This window comes from Neovison vison, chromosome 3 (assembly GCF_020171115.1).
Source record: "Neovison vison isolate M4711 chromosome 3, ASM_NN_V1, whole genome shotgun sequence".
Lineage (NCBI taxonomy): Eukaryota > Metazoa > Chordata > Mammalia > Carnivora > Mustelidae > Neogale > Neogale vison.
The window spans coordinates 228,414,241-228,430,663 of record NC_058093.1 but is presented as its reverse complement, the minus strand read 5'-3'; the positions used below and the strand labels follow the sequence as shown (position 1 = coordinate 228,430,663).

Genomic DNA, 16,423 nt, shown 5'->3' with positions numbered 1-16,423 from the left:
TTCTTTTCTTTTCTTTTTTTCTTAAGTGGTGAAAAAGAAAAACTAAGATTTGTTTTTAATCATTAGACTTTCAGATCTAAGAAGGCACGATGCAAATAGCACGTTGGCATAAACAATTGCTCAATGGAGGGAGGGAGCCTTTCTTCTGAGCTAATTCAAGCTGAATACATGCAGCTATTTTTCGTCTCTACTATTGTGTGACTTTCTCCTCAGCTCATAGGCCAGCGGGGGCAGATGTTATCTGGCAGGAGGTGGTGGTGGTGGAGGATAAGGGGAGGAAGGAAGCAAAGAGGCAGCACCCGGAAAGCACACTCTCAGCCCCCAGCTGCTTATTAGAGGCATTTCAAGAGTTTAGGGCTAGAGCTGGTGGTCCACTAGGACCCCGGGGAATTCCACCTGGGTGAAAATTTGATTTTGAGCCTTCCTTGTAGGGAAGAAACCAAAAGCAACTGGAGTCAGATTCCTTTTCCTCCTCCTCCCTCTGCAACATTCCTTAACTTCAGAGATGTCCAGATCAAACCACAGAAACTTCTACAAACAGCTCCAAGAACAGTCTTTTCCCACTCCCCTGACTAGGACCACAACACACACGCACATATTGTATTTCCTTAAGGTCCCCGGGCCTTCCAGCCCAGCTGTTACATGGTTGGTGGCAGCATTCCGGCCCGAGGAGAAGACACTCCCTGGAAGATAAATGATGTCTCTCTCCAACAGGCAGATGCCCAAATAGGATCATACACTGGGTCTTAAGGACAGACTCTTTCTGCATTCTCCAAGTTTCTGGATTGAAAATAAACTTCTGCAAAGTCCTTACAGCTTGTCGCCAGCTAGAGCCAAGACTCCAAATGACTGGGCTTTTGGAAGTTTCCAAGGCCTTAGGACCAAACCCACCTCTGCCTCTGAGAAAGGACCTAACTTGGGAGAGTTTACCTTCCTCTCTAGGCCTGAGCTCCTTCTTCTCGGAAAGGAGGGCTGCCATGAGATCAGGGATGGTTACCCGTGTCCTCATCCAGTAGCAGCTCTGATGCCCTGAGGCTGCATCTGTGCTCTGCAGAAAGGCACGCTGTGATTGATTAGTAATGTCTGCCAAGAGTACAGGACGGGGCAGTGGTGGCAGAAAAGGGGATTATTTGCCCTCGTTGGACTAGATCACTCATCTAGATCTTCTAGATATAGATCATTCTAGATAGTCATTCCAATAACCTAGCTGACCCCCCTAAGGGCATGACTTGTCTATTATTTCCACATTGGTCATCAAGCTGTTTTATGTTGGGACAGTTACCCCACACAGCAGATTTGACCCATCCATTGAAAGACAACCAGCCATAGTTTTCTGCTTTGTGGCATCATTGTGCATGGAACCACTATCCACATACATGGAACTGGGGTCTCCCATCAGCAGGCCTGGAAAGATTACATGGAGTGGCAGGGGCGAGGTTTCCTGGGGCTCAGCATTTCTTAACAGTATGGAACAGAAAAGCAGGTGCGTCTGGTGGCCAGTGGTCATCCCCAGCCTCATCTCTCTGCCCAGATGCATCTCATTCACCTTCCAGGTTCAGCATTCACAGTGCCAGCCTCCCGGGGAGGCCAATTCTGAGCAAGCTGTCTGTAAATACTGGTGATCAGCTGCTCTTTTCTGTGGGCTAGCACACTGGCCTTTGCCCTCTGTGCAAGGTATCAAGTCAGACTCACAGAGATTAATCATGTGGATTCAGAAATAAGCCTGGGAAAGCTTGGGAAGAGCAGCCTGCTGTCAACCTTTTAAAGATTTTAAAATCTTTACCACACAGTAGTGTGTTAAATGCTCTGATAAATCCTACCACCAAGAAAAAAAATTTAATCTTATTTTGCCTAAGCATTTCCAATGCCTGTTTGTCCCAAGACCCTTCTAATAATGCAACATTCTTTCCAACTAGTCTGCTATGAAATTAAAGGTCTATGGAACATGCTTGGTAAACTGGGCCTAACCTAGATCAGGCAAGCTCCAGGCAAAGCCCATTTCCTCCAGTTCGGTTCTCAACAGGACAGCAGCGATCTCAACCTCATGGAGAGGAATCCTTCGTATTCTTGGGAATAAGCGTTAAGGAAAGGGGTTTTGTGATCTCAATGAACAGGAAGGAAGGAGCCCTTCCCAGCCCTGAGAGGGAGGAGCACTCACTGGTGAGTTTCCTGGGACAGGGGATCACAGTTAAATGTCTAGTCCAGTACGAGAGACACAGAGGGCTGGGCTGATGGTGCAGGCTGCCTGGAGCAGGGGAGCTGGAAGGATCCAGGAGCAGCTTTGCCAACCCAGACACACACTTCCTGGAAACCTGGGCCACTGCTGGCAGCCGGTCAGTCTGGGAACACAACGGAGAGCTTCCGTGCAAACTCCTCCAGGGGTCCCCACCCTCTCCTGCACCCTCCTTCATTCACTTCCTGTTTTCTCTCCCTCTCTCCTAGTTACAAGCTACACATGACCACAGAAGTTGGTAACAGTAACCTCCTGGGGGACACTGGCACATAGAAACCACTCAAACAGGGCTGGGTTCCTTGGAACCCACGAGGCCAAAGACTCATATTTAAACCGTTGGCTCTACCTCTTAATAGGCTGGCTTGCATTTGCCGCAGTTTCTTCATCTGCAAAATGTAATAACGGTACCTATTTCCCAGGGCTGTTGGCCTGGCACATAGTAAGTGCTCAGTGAATAGGCTCTAAGGGATGGATGACTACTCTTGCCTTTCACACTTAGATGTCCTGGGACACCTGGCCAATGGGTCTCTTTATAAGTCACACCCATGGAACCTGGCCAATGCACGTTGTGGGGGGCGGGGGTGGAATCCATAGCACAGAGCCTGGTTGTGGGAATCTCATTACTGCCCGGGCCCCACCTGTGGAGCCCTTCCACTTTCCCTGCAAGGAGCAGCTTCTGGCCCCCTAGACAGTGCCTCACCCTCTCTCTGCATTCTGTAAGCATTTACTGAGCACCTACTATGTGCCAGGCCCCATATCAGGCAAGGACCTCCCCCCGACTCTGCCCCCACCCCCGACTCTGTCACTTGTGCTGATCATCAGGGGCAGTGACCGGAGAGGAAGGTGCCCTACTTGGCGTGACTCAGAGAGAGTCTGGGAGAACGAGAACCTTCAAGACCCTGGTCGCCATGTTCTGCATTTGCTTCTCCTTGCCCTCAGAGGGCAGGACTAGTCCCATGCAGGGGCGTGCAGCTGATGGCTGCGGGGGGTGGTGCAGTTAGCAGAGGCTGGAGCCTGGGGCCGGCATCCACCTGAGCCTGCTCAAAACCTCACAGGCACGGCCGAAGAAGGACACGGCAGGCACACAGCTTGCCATGCTCCATTCCTCTGCCGCCGAGCAAGAACGTAAATAAAAGCAAGTGTCACGCCACCAACCACTTCAGACCGGGCAGAAGCACTGGCTCAGCGGTCAAGTGCACGTCACGCAACAGACCCGCTGTCCACCCCCACCTGTGGAGTTGACATCCAGGACTCTCAGACCTAGGGAGGAAGGGATCCCATGTGACAAAAGCAACATCAGTGTCCTGATCCTCATGGCGCAGGGGTTCTGGGATCTTTCTCCCCAGAGGTCTTCTGTGACCACAGTGACCAGTCAGGGCGTGAGAAAAAGCTTCTTAGTGGGTGTTAGGGGTTGAATCATGTCCCTTCATACACACACACACACACACACACACACAGAATACATACGTTGAGGTCCTAAACCCCAGTCCCTCAGAGTATGACATTACTTGAAAGTAGGGTCATTGCAGGTGTCATTAGTTAAGGTGAGGTTAAGCTTGAGAAGGGTGGCAGCCTTACACGAAGAAGGCCGTGTGAGTCTGGAATCAGAGATGGGGAGATCCATCTGCAGCCAAAGACGACCAGCAAACCACCAGGAGCTAAGAAGAGGAGGCCAAGGAAGGACCCTTTGGCAGAGGTGGGGGGGGGGAATCAGGGTGTGGCCCTGCCGACACCTTGATTTTAGGCTTCCAGCCTCCAGAACAAGACCAGTCCTTGGAGGAAGGGGATCAGGGAAGGCCGGCAGGGCATGGGGATGGGGAGGGCAAATCTGGGGACTCAAGGTTGAGCACAATGTGGGAATAAAAGCCAGGAATAGGAGTGTCGCCCGGAAAGTCCCTACAGTCACAGTCTCAGGAACATCAAGGGTCTTCATGGAATTGGAATGGGATGGAATTGTGGCCCCCCTGCCGCAATGCATACCTCCCCCTACCCCCCCCCACGATCCCTAGGTTGAAGTCCCAACCGCCAAAGTGATTGTATCTGGAGATAGGGTCTTTGAAGAGGTAACTAAGATGAAATTAGGTCCTAAGGATGGGGTCCCATCCAATCTGACTAGAGAAACAGACCCCAGGGTTGTGCAGGCTCAGAGAAAAGGCCATGTGAGCCCACAGCGAGAGGCAGGATGACTAAAAGCCGAGGAGGGAGGTATTAGGAGAAACCGGTCCTGCCCCCAGAACTGTGAACCATCCTGCCATGGAAATCCCCCCACCTAAGGTATCTTGTTATATGCCAGCCTGGACGTAATAGGGTCTGAAATAGAACCGCTCCTTCCATCCTCCAAAGCCCGAATTCCCTCTGCATCACGTACACCAACCAGTCCTCACGTCTGCCCAGCCCTCTCCAAGGACAGGGAGCTTCCCACCTCCCCAGATGGCCCATCTCGCATCAAGGGTCAAGCTGCTAGAAAGTTCTTTCCCCACTGGAATGAGCTCTCCGTCCCCCTAACTCCCAGTCTGGCTCATGTTCCTCCCTTGGGAGCCCTATGCAAGTTGGCTTCTTTTTCAGTAAGCTAGTCCCCTAGATCAGAGGTTGGCAAGTGTCTCTTGTAAAGGGCAAGGTTATAAATATTTCCAGCTTTATGGGCCACGCTGTCTCTGTCATAACTAGTCAGCTCTGGCACCACAGCCCGCAAAACCCATGGTTCGTCTGCAAATGAATGGCGATGGCCATGTGCCAATAGGATTTCATTTATTGACATCTGAATTCTATAGAGTTTTCATGTCTTATGAAATCTTCTTCTGGTTTTTTCCCCCAATTAGAGAATGTAAAAACTTCTTGGGGGTGGGGTGGTTGCATATGGCCCTGGGCCATACTTTGCTGACCTCAGGTCTAGATTTCACAAGATGGGGATTGGGCCTGGGCCAAGTGTATACCATTTCCTTGGTGTTTCCTTAGATGATCGGCCACTGACAATGGGGGGGCAGGGGTGGGGGACAAAAATGGTGGGAAGAAATGAAGCCTGGTTTGGTGGGGTGGGAAAGAGGCAGGACCAGGGATCCTGGATACAAAAGTCTAGTTGTTAGAGACCAATCCAGGGCTCCTATGGACCAAAGAACTGAAAAAGGAGGGCTCTGTGGCAAGATGGGGTTTTCCCCTTTGACCAGCAAAAGGAAAACCCGGATGAAACACAATTAGGTAAAGACTTTGAGTCTCCAGCTTCATGCTTGGGGATATCCCCACATATGACCAAGGGGGGCTGGAAAGGGGGGTGCCGTGGTAGGAAATGCATGTGGTCTGAGAAATGGTAGCATTCAGGGTGCAAATCCATGTGCCCTTCAGAGAAGGTAAGGTCAAGGCTTCCCAGGCATCTTCACTCTGGGGACTGGTGCACTTGGGAAGCCTGTGTAGGTAAGGGCTTGCTCAAAGCAGGGCCCAGAGTTAAACAGCTCACTGTCGGCCACAGGGCACAAGGGTACACACACACAGTCTTTGTTGTGTGGATTCTATAGAATGAATCACAGGCAAGGCTGGCAAGTACTATGTAAACACACACACACATACACACACACCCCTCCCATTTGTTTTTCCTTTTTCCTCGCAGAAGATGAATGAATGTGACCTCCTCCCAGTACTTGACTCATGAATAAGACTGAGGTCAGCGGGGGGAAAGCAGAGGTTTGGTTCTTCCTGAATTGCAAGGTCTGTAAATGAAAACTACCTTCTAAACAATTCAGGGTGGCGTCGCCAGGAGGAGGGTGACAGGAAGGGGCTTTGGATGTCTGGATGCTATGGAGACCGAGGAAGGTGAGGGCAAAGGAAGGACGCAGGTGAAGGTAGAGAAGTTAAGAGCAGGTGATGTGGGGCCAAGGACAGATGCAAGGAACCCTGTTTTGCAAAGCAGAGACGCTCCCGGGGAGCAGGGAAGGCTGGGGTATCCCCCGGGATCCCTCAGACCTTGTCCTTAATCTTAAGCTGGTACTCACGAAACAGAAAAATCAGCCTTTGGTGACCCTCCCCCATGGTCCCCCGCATTGCAGGTCTTGCCAAAGGCTCTGGGTGGCCATGTGAGTGAATTCTGGAAATGACAGCGGCAGGAAGGAGCAGTCCTGGTGAGCCTTCCATCAGCAGGGTCGCCGTGTCCCGCCAGCTCCTTCCCTTCCTTACTTCCTTGCCCGCACTCAGGTCCGCACTCAGGTCCACAGACCCCAGAAGTCCTGGTTGGATTAGAGGAGCCAGGACTGGACTCCGGGTCTCTGGGGAGCTGGTGGGCAGAGCCAAAGCAGGCCCAAGCCCGCGTCCAGGGTCGGCCCTTCAGGTGGCTTGCTGGGATTCGTGCGGGTGTGTGTAAGACAGCCCGAGATACACAAGTGTTGAGCCACAAACCACAGTCATGGAAGTCCCCAGAAGAGGAATAGCTGCTTTGAATAGAATCCACTTAGGAATAGCCCACAGGGGTGTCCTTAGTCTCTGGTACTATGCAGGTGGGAACCCATGCAGGAAGGCCCTCTGGGAGGCTCAGGCACACCCGTTGGCCAGAGGTTCCAGAAGCATGACCATCTCATTATTTTTCCCAGTTTGGAAGCAGGCTTGGCCCCCACAGCATGAATCAGTCTGGGATCACCCAGAGTGGGGAAGACCCCCACGCACCCCTTACATCAGGTGGGGTGCTGAGTCTGAGCTCGGGTAGGATTTTCGAAGTCTTAGGTCCCCTCTCTGGCAGGGGGATGTCGGGATAGGGTTGAGACCAGAAGAAAACCAAGCCTGAGCAGTGCCTAGGGAGGACAGTGAGGCTGTGGGCTTACCCTGGGCATCCTGTCTGCTGCCCAGCTGCCTGGCTACCACCCTGCTAGGGGACAGGCCTCCTTTCGCTGCCAGGTCAGACAGGCTTTGTGATCAGAAGACATCCCCTCCTAAGGGCTGGGACCTAAGAACAAAAGACAAGAGGCTCGCCATGTTATTCTCCCTGACTGACCTGCTTCCTGGATCCTTCCTACATAACCCTTGGTCCCAAGGTGGCTGGGAAAATCCACCAGCTCAGGAGGGAGCGGGAGGGAGGGATGGAAGGCATGAGCACTGAGCAAGCGCAGACAAACCTCTCATGGGGAAACTGCTCTGGGACTTGGCACCAGGTAGGAGCTGAGAACGCAGACCCTCTTACAATCTCCCTGCTTGCCTGCCCAAGAGGACTTATTAAGGGTGAAAGGGTGGGGGAATCCTTTGCAAATTTAACCCAACACACGTCGACCAGGGACCCACGTCCGTCGCTGTGGTGGACAAACTTAGCTGGTGTCGATGCCAGAGCAGGAGAGAGAAGGAATGTTCTAGAACTTCCTCCCCAGACCCCCCAGTTCTCAGGCCCCAGACTTCAGGGGGTGTCAAGGATAAAGGTGAGCTGCAAGGAGCCCCCAGAAGTCATCTTGGCCAGGAAGCCATTGTGCTTTTCAAACAGCAGGGGAGCGCAGGGGCAGTGAGGTGAAAAGGGACAGCACTCTCACAGAACAGGAGAAGGCGGCAGAAATGGGGACCCATGCCCCAGAGAGGCCCAGAACTCAAAGACATGCAAGACTGTTTTGTGCACTTCGGAGCTATGTGTAAAGGAGCCACAGAGCATGACAGGCTTGGGTGAGAGCCTCTGAGAACAGATGTTTACAAAGGAACAACTGAGCTCCCTGGCCCAGGTCTTGGCCCTGTGGCCTCCATGAGGTGGGTGCTCAGCCCCAGACCCCACCCCATCTTTCCAGACAGTGCAGCTGGAACCCACAACCCAGGGACTGAGTCAGCCAAGGGGCGCTCCAGGGCTGTGGCAGCAGGGCGCTCCTGCTTGTCGCCGGGGATCGAGAGCAAACGGTGTCGCGCACGGAGACACACATGTACACACAGACCGGTCCTGCGAGCCTGCCCACACGGGCCTCCTGCCCTCGTCTCCATGCCCCGGGGCTCTACCGACAGCCTCCAGTTCTCTTCTCGACATGGTCTCTGGGCCTCACGCATCAATCCCGCTTCTCCCTGGCTGGTCCTGGTAAGTCCTAGCTCAGGGGTCCCGAACCCTGCCCGGGCAAAAGGGCACAGGTCTGGGGAGTGGGGAAGCTGCCGAACTTGGTCGTGCAGTGCTCCCAGGCCGGCCGGGGTCGGTACCCTCTGATGGTGAGCCTCTGGCCTCCTGAGCTGGCAGAGGGCAGAGCAGGGAAGGAGAGGTGGCTCGGGGGCGGAGGCAGCTGAGTGCTGTCCCTTTGTCCAATGGTCACAGCCTGGAGTGGGGAGAGAAGAGAAGGGCACGAGGTCACTGGATACAGCAATGCCATCTTTGGTGAATGAGCACCCTCTCAGTGGGCTAGGAGGCTTGAGATGAGTTCTTTCTGTCTATAAGAAATGGTGGAAGGAATACCCCTTTATACCGAGGTCCTACTATGTACCAGGTTCATGGACCTAATCTCATGTGAACCTGAGAATAACCTGCAAGATAGGCACCTTATACCCATTTCACAGAGGGGTATAAGATGGAGGCACAGAGAGGTTAGGTGTTTTGCCCAAGGGTGCACAGCCAGGAAGCAGCAGGGTCAGTATTGGAACCTAGAACTCTTCCCACTTGGAAGGGCTCCATAAGGGCTGGAAATACAGGAAGAGGAGGTGAGACCAGGAACCACCCCATACAGTCCTGCTAGGAGCAGAGGCTTTGCTGACCACTGTTAAACCAAGGATCTGGGCAATCGTGTCATATGTCAGTGCCCACTCTCCCAGCAAGGTTCTGGAAAGAATCCTGAAGGTACACAGGTAATCTCTGTGTAGAAGGAGCAGGGTAGAGGTATCAAGATCATGGATTTGGGGTCCAGACCAACCTGGGTTCCAAAGCCTCCTCTCCTCATTAGCTGTGTGACCTCTTGGAAGGTACTTAGCCTCTCTGTGCTTTGGTTTTCTTCTAAGGAAAAACATAATCGTGCCTCCCTCCTAGGGGGAGCTTCGAGGAGTCAGCAAGGCAATGCAGATAGAATGCTTGACCCAGTGTCTGTCACATATGTTTGGTAAGTGGTACCCAGAGGATGGAGAGCATGCTGATGGTCATGGTGAAGATCTGGACCAATGGTGTGCAACAGACATACAGCGCTGTTGAAAAAAATCGGAAGCAGGGACTCCAACAGACACTTGTACTGCATTGTACGGCAGCCTTATTCCCAGCAGTGAGAATGCAAACAACCAGCGTATCCACCAACAGATGGAAGGACAAGCCAAACACGGTACATACGTACAACGGATTAGTGCTCAGCCGTGGCAAGGAGTAACGTTCTAATATGCGTCATGCCATGGATGAACCTTGAAGACAGTCTACAGGAAGACCCCAGACACAAAAGAACAAATATCATAGGACTCCACGTGTATGAAATGCATAGAATGCGCCAGTTCACAGGGACAGGAGATGGGAGAGAGGTTACTGGGGGCTGGAGGGAGGAGGGACTGGGAGTTACGGTTCAGTGGGTCCAGTCTGTGTTCAGAGGGGATGAAGGCTTTGGAAATGGTGGTCGTGGTGGCACAGCAGTGGGATGTGATCTGTGCCACTGAACTGCACCCTGAAAAGTGGCTAAGATGGCAAATTGTATGTGATATATATTCCAACACTTTTTTTCTTTTTTGAGTAGGCTCCATGCCCAGTGTGGAGCCCAACACAGGGCTTGAACTCGTGACCTGCATGGAGATCAAGAGTCGGATGCTCAGCTGACTGAGCCACCCAGGTGTCCCTCTACCACCATTTGTAAAAACAACGTCATATAACCACGCCCTCAGAGTTGTGTATCTTAAGTAGGAGGATTATATGATGTGTGAGCTATATCGCAACAAAGTTGTTTTTTTAAAACAAAGAAATGCCATGCAAGTCATGGAAGTCATAAATTTTCTAGTCATATTTTAAAAGGTTAAAAAAAGGGTGAATTTAATAGTGTATTCTATTTAACCCAATGTAACCCAAACACTGGAATTTCAATGTATCGCCAGTCCTATCTGTGTAATGGGACAAATTACTGAATGTCCTTTTTTTTTTTTTTTTTTTTAATCCTAAGTCTTCAAAATTTCCTGTGGATTTTACATTCACAGGACATCCCATCTCACTATATTTTGAGTGTTTGAGAGCCACACGTTAGGAGTGGCCACTCTTGGGCAGCACAGGTCTGGACCCTCGCTACTCAGAGGGTGGTCTGTGGACCAGCAACACCAGCATCACCTTGGGGCCAAATCTCGGGCCCCGCCCCAGACCTACAGAATGGGAATCTGCAATTCCCCTGCAGGTTTGGAATGCACAGGAAACTTCAAGATGCCTTGCTCTGGAATGCAGGCTTGTCCCAATCTTCTCTCCAGTTCACCATGTGGCAAGGTGTACAGGGATTCTGGAAAACCCAGCTCCTCAAGTGTGACCCACTGGAGAGGCAAACCCAAGGCCCCAGACGTAAGTTTGGAGTTAGCTGCTCACGTCCTTGCAACATGCTGGCTACTGTGGAGACCTCCTGGTTGGCCCCCTCCATGGATTACCAAGACCTAGATAGGACCTACTTTAGCCAAGCCCTCTGTCAATCCCCTGATGACACAGCAGGCTTCTGGAAGGACTCCAGCGTTGACCGCACCACTGGAGTGACCATCTCCAAGCCAGATGAGTGCGATCGAGAGAGCCATGGGGTCTGATGTTGTGGGAAGAGAACATTTCGGATTAGGAAGTTGGAGCCGAACCTGTGTTCCCAGCTTTGTCAACAGCCCATGTAGATGTGGTTGAGTTCCTGAATGTCTCTGGGCCATAGTTTCTCCAAATGGAGGAGGTTGGATCAATCTGGAAGGTCCAATGAAGGCATCCCATGCATTGATTCTGAGTAACTGATGGTGGCTAGCAGGTGGGGTGAGTGATGGTGGATGTGCTGTGATTGATTCGCCATGCCTGCCCCAGGTGCAGGAACAGAGCACGGATGCCATACACATCTGCATCCATCCTAGGTAATCCCTCTCCGAATACAAAAAGACACTATAAATCGAAGCCTAAAAGGAACAGAAGTCATCTTTGTTTCTCGGTATCAAAGTAGAAAAGTCCTGGGGATTACAAACCCCCGTGTGGAGGTCTGGCTTCCCTCCAAGGGCTTTGCCTTGACATGACCTCCTCCGAGGGGCATTCCCTGACCCCTCCCTTCCACCCAAAGGCCCCAGTCATCCCTAATGCAATTTTGTCTTCTTAACACAACTCTATCTGAAATGATAACCCTTTTAAAACACATCTACCTGCCTATTGTACCTGCTCTAGAAGGTCAGGGAGCTGACTGACTTTGTTCGCCCTTGGATGTGCACTCTGAGAACCGGGCCTGACACAAAGCAGGTATTCAACACACAGAGACGGAGTAGAGAACGGAATGAGTAGGGGTGCCTGGGTGGCTCAGTGGGTTAAAGCCTCTGCCTTCGGCTCCGGTAAAGATCCCAGGGTCCTGGGATCGAGCCCCACATCGGGCTCTCTGCTCAGCCTGCTTTCTCCTCTCTCTGCCTGCTGCTCTGCCTACTTATGATCTCTATCTGTCAAATAAATAAATAAAATCTTAAAAAAAAAAAAAAAAAAAGGAAGCGAATGAGTAGAAAATTTCACTGACCCTAATAACCCATCCTGCCAGACCACAGGGTCTCTAGTTCCCTGTTTCTCAGCTCAGCTGTATGGAAAAAAATGGAAAACAAGGCCCCCAGCTCTCCCTCCAACCGGGGAGCTTTAAGCCCCTCTATTCAGTTGACTTCTGCTCTCTCCTCCCTGATGCCCGGGAAAGCAGAGGCCATCCAGGTGATGGCCCAAATGACACTGGGGTTTGTTACACCGGGCACTCTTGGGACCTCTGTGCTCTGACACTCACTGGCCAACTTGCCTGCACTAGGTTAGCTGGGAGGAGTCCTTGCCTGTCAGAGTCTCCCTCTCTCTGTTCTCACATTCAAGCCATTCCTAGTCCTGGAAGGCCAGCAGGACACGGCTGACTCTCCTTGCCAGCAGACAAAGGCTGCTCAAGTATACGGAACACCTGCTATGGGGGGACACTGTACCAGCTGCCCCAGCTCCCGGGCTGTGGTCATCCTCACTACACTCCTGCTAGAGCCGTCTGCCACCCTCATTCTTTAGAGGCTGCCACTGCTGCTCAGAGAGGCCGAGTAACCCGCCCAAGGCCACACAGTTATTAAGTGACGGAGTGGAGGTTTCCAATCCTTATCTGCCTGATATGGGAGGTCTGTGCTCTTTCCAAGTGTCTAGGAAGAGGCTGGGCCGCTGGGGCCTGTCCTCCAGGCTCAGCAAGGTCAAATGGTGGGTTGAGGGGTAGCCTAGGGCCTCTCAGGTGAGATGCTGACAACTGCTCTGGTGTGCCATGTCACTGTGTGTGTGGGTGGGTGTGTGTATACCTGAGTCCGCCTCCAGGTGTGGGCTTTGAGCAAAGGGATACAGGTGCATTTTTAGCTTAAGTTTCTGTGGTGTGTGTGTGTGTGTGTGTGTGCGCGCGCATGCATGCGCCTGGCTATGTGCGTGAGTGTGCACAACCATCTGTGCCTGGAACAGCAGGGCCGCGGGAGCAGGGACCTCTTGGAAGCCTCATCCGAGCCAGTCTTGCTCTCACCTTCTGGAGAAACCACTAAGGCTGGGCCTGGGAGGTAGGCCCCCAAAGAGAGGCCCCATGAATTACCGCATTGAGAACCACTGATCTCCGTCTAAGAACGAGGAGGGGGAGGGCTCCAAGGAGGAAGCCTGAGAGACACTTACGGCCAGGAGAAGCTGAGAATCTTCCCTGCCCTTGTCTTCATGCAACAGAGAGTTCTGGAAGCTGTGAGATGCCATGATGGGGAGAGCTTGCTGGCCCCAGGGGGACATTTCCTGAAAGCCAGGCCTCCTGGAGGAATCCACTATGTAGCAAACATATGGGGCTTGTTGGGTTCAGGCTATCACTTCGCACCTGATGATCAAACTCCCTGGGGCATCAGCCTTCATCAGGAAGAGATGGGCAAGGAGGTAGCCATAGTAGCAACAGGGACCAAGGCCCTGGATGGTTGACCCTAGACTCCCCTGAACAGGAACCCGGTAAGAAGGCTGGCGGCCGGGAGAGGAAGGTGGGTGTATGGAAAGGAGATGGCTGGCAGAGGTATGGGGGAGGCGAGCAAAAAGGCAGCAAAGGCCAGAGGACAAAGGCAGTGGGGAGACATATGAAAGGAGAACACCTACTCTGCAGACTTCCAGAAATGTCCGGGGTGAGACAGGCGGCGGTTTCGCTTTGGCAGTTTCTCCAGCATGTCCATGAGCTTAGTGAAGGTAGGTCTTTCTTCTTGTTCAAAGGCCCAGCAAAAGAGAAGAATGTCCTAAAAGAAGACAACATGTGGTGATTTAGTGTAAATAGTGATGCCTTGATACCCTTTGGCATCTCATTGGGTCTGTTTTTCTACCTATTTGTTCCACTTGCATATATCCCCATCATCCACCCACCCCATCCATCCATCCATCCATCCATCCATCCATCCATCCTTCCATCCATCCATCCATCCATCCATCCATCCATCCATCCATCTATCCACCCCACCCATCCATCCATCTATCCACCCATCCATCCATCCATCCATCCATCCATCCATCCTTCCTTCCATCCATCCATCCATCCATCCATCCATCCACCCACCCACCCATCCATCCATCCACCCATCCATCCATCCATCCATCCATCTATCTATCCACCCCACCCATCCATCCATCCCATTCATGCATTCACCCTCATCCATCCATCTATCTATCATCATCATCTTTCTGTCTCTCCTTCCACCCATCCATCCATCCATCCACTCATCCAACACATGAGCCCATAGAGCAAACTAGGTAGGTCCTGTTCTAGAAGGTCTAGGATACACTGAGATCAGTAATGCTCCCCAAGGAGTTTCTTGGCCATTTTTTTTCCTCAAAGGGAGGGAGAAAAGTATATCCTGAGGTCTCTATCCATATCCCAAAACCATAAATGCTCTTCAAAGTCAAAGCGTTGGAGGTTACTTTTTTTTTTTTTTTAAGATTTTATTTATTTATTTGACAGAGATCACAAGTAGGCGGAGAGGCAGGCAGAGAGAGAGGGAGAATCAGGCTCCCTGCTGAGCCGAGAGCCCAATGTGGGGCTCGATCCCAGGACCCTGAGATCATGACCTGAGCTGAAGGCAGAGGCTTAACCCACTGAACCACCCAGGCGCCCCTGGAGGTTACTTTTAATAATCACCTCATCTGAGAAAGGAAAACCTATATACAGGTAATCCTTAAAAACATACCAGGTAATTACTCCTTCCCTGATTTATGTGTCTTCTGATCAAAAGGCAGTACTCTTCCTGCTGTGTTTTAGAGGGTGATTATTAATTTATATTCAGGCTTCTCTGTTTGTGTATATCTTATTCTGAGATGGATCATGACTTAAAAATTTTTATGTAGAAGCAAATAAATTAAAATTATAGTATGGGTAATATTTTAATGAATATCTTTTTAAAAGTAACAGAAAAAGAGGAATTCACTTTTTCTACTTGATGTAGCAATTCATTACTAGAAATAGTCTGGACAAGTGCTACCGCACCCTTGAGGTGGGAGCCTGAATTGCAGGCATAATTCAGAAACTTCCCTTCCTAAGCTCCAAATCATGTGGACTGGCTTTTGTGCCACCCTTTGGGGAAGCATTCGTAACCTTAACACATGGGAAAAAAGTTGCCCTGAACTGTGTCTACCTCTCTCCTTGACCCCCAGAGCACTGTCCCAGGACTTACCGAGATTTCTTTTCCCATGCCAATCTGGCTGAGGTTGGGTTTCATGCCTGTGCCCATTTGCCAGATTATTGCCTCTGCTGGTTGAGTCTTGAAAGGCCACTCCCTGGCGTGGAGTTCATACCATATTGTGCTGTTGGCAGATGTAAAAGAGGTCATTGATGTGGTATGTCACTCATGACCCTATGTCCCCTCACCAACACACATCTACCCAGCCCTCCTGCTAGCTAACCCCTCCACTTTCTAGTCTCTTCCTCACGGGACTGTTGTTTTGCTAGCCGGGACACACCTAAAGCTTTCTTGATGTCTTTGAAGTCATGCTTGTCCAAGGATACCTTCCCTGGTATCCTTGAACACCTTGAACCTACCCCTAAATTAAAATGAGTCAAAGCCTAGAACCCAAAAGTGTAACAGAATGTGGTTAGGATTTCTGACCCCCACACTTGTAATTCTAGGAACCCCCTGTAAGGAAATACTTAAGAGATACAAAAAAATAACTTCCAAGTATATTCTGTACAGCATTATATATAATATAAAAACAAGGAGAAATGACACAACTGTTCATTGAAAAGAATAGGTTGCATGTATTATGGCAAATCCAGAAAAAATGGAATATGATATTATTATTAAAACACTTCAATGAAATTTTGCCAACATGAAAAAATGTTTACTATCTAATTTTAAATGAATAAAGCAGGATAGGAGACTGTATATAAGGTAGTACCTATTCTTTTTTTTTTTTTTTTAAGATTTTATTTATTTATTTGACAGTGAGAGAGACAGAGAGATCATAAGTAGGCAGAGAGGCAGGTAGAGAGAGAGGGGGAAGCAGGCTCCCCGACAAGTAGAAAGCCCGATACGGGGCTTGATCCCAGGACCCTGAGATCATGACCTGGGCTGAAGGCAGAGGCTTAACCCACTGAGCCACCCAGGTGCCCCAGTAATACCTACTCTTAAAAAATTATATATGTATCAGCAGGAGAATAAAGAGAAACAGCAAAATGTTAATTAATAATGGCTAATTCTGGGTCATAGCATATGATTTTTTAAAAAAATAATTTTGTTTTCTAAATATATGGCATCCCGTGGAATAGTGGGGGAAAATGCTGGGGGGTAAGGTGGCAGTGATGGCCTTGGCGGGGGTGCCATGGGGTGCTCACAGGGTGCTGGGAATTGCTGAGCTGTACGAAGGGACTAGGTCTCAGTTCACTGGGAACAAAATTCCCCAACTCAGGAAATATCTGAAAGGAGCCTTAGGGAATGATCTTTCCTCTAATCTAAAATAATTTATGCAAATTTGCTTTAAAGAACATGAAGCACTGTTATCTTCTTTACTGATCAGAGGACTCTTCAAACCAGCTATTTCCAGGGTCCCGCTTCTCAGCATGTTGTCCCCCTCCCGGGCTCCTCCACCGCCCCACCCCCCACCCC

The 16,423-nt window shown here is 50.7% G+C and overlaps 1 protein-coding gene across 1 annotated transcript in view; it reads right to left on the bottom strand.

Annotated features, from left to right (window-relative positions):
* Positions 1-13,432: 13,432 nt before the first annotated feature.
* KSR2 (kinase suppressor of ras 2) overlaps positions 13,433-16,423 on the bottom strand; it is a 393,208-nt gene continuing 390,217 nt past the window's right edge. Inside the window, exons 18-19 of the mRNA XM_044244186.1 lie at positions 14,996-15,125; positions 13,433-13,570 (exon numbers count right to left, since the gene is read on the bottom strand). Of these exons, the coding sequence (XP_044100121.1) occupies positions 13,433-13,570; positions 14,996-15,125 (268 nt within the window). The remainder of the gene's footprint in view (positions 13,571-14,995; positions 15,126-16,423) is intronic.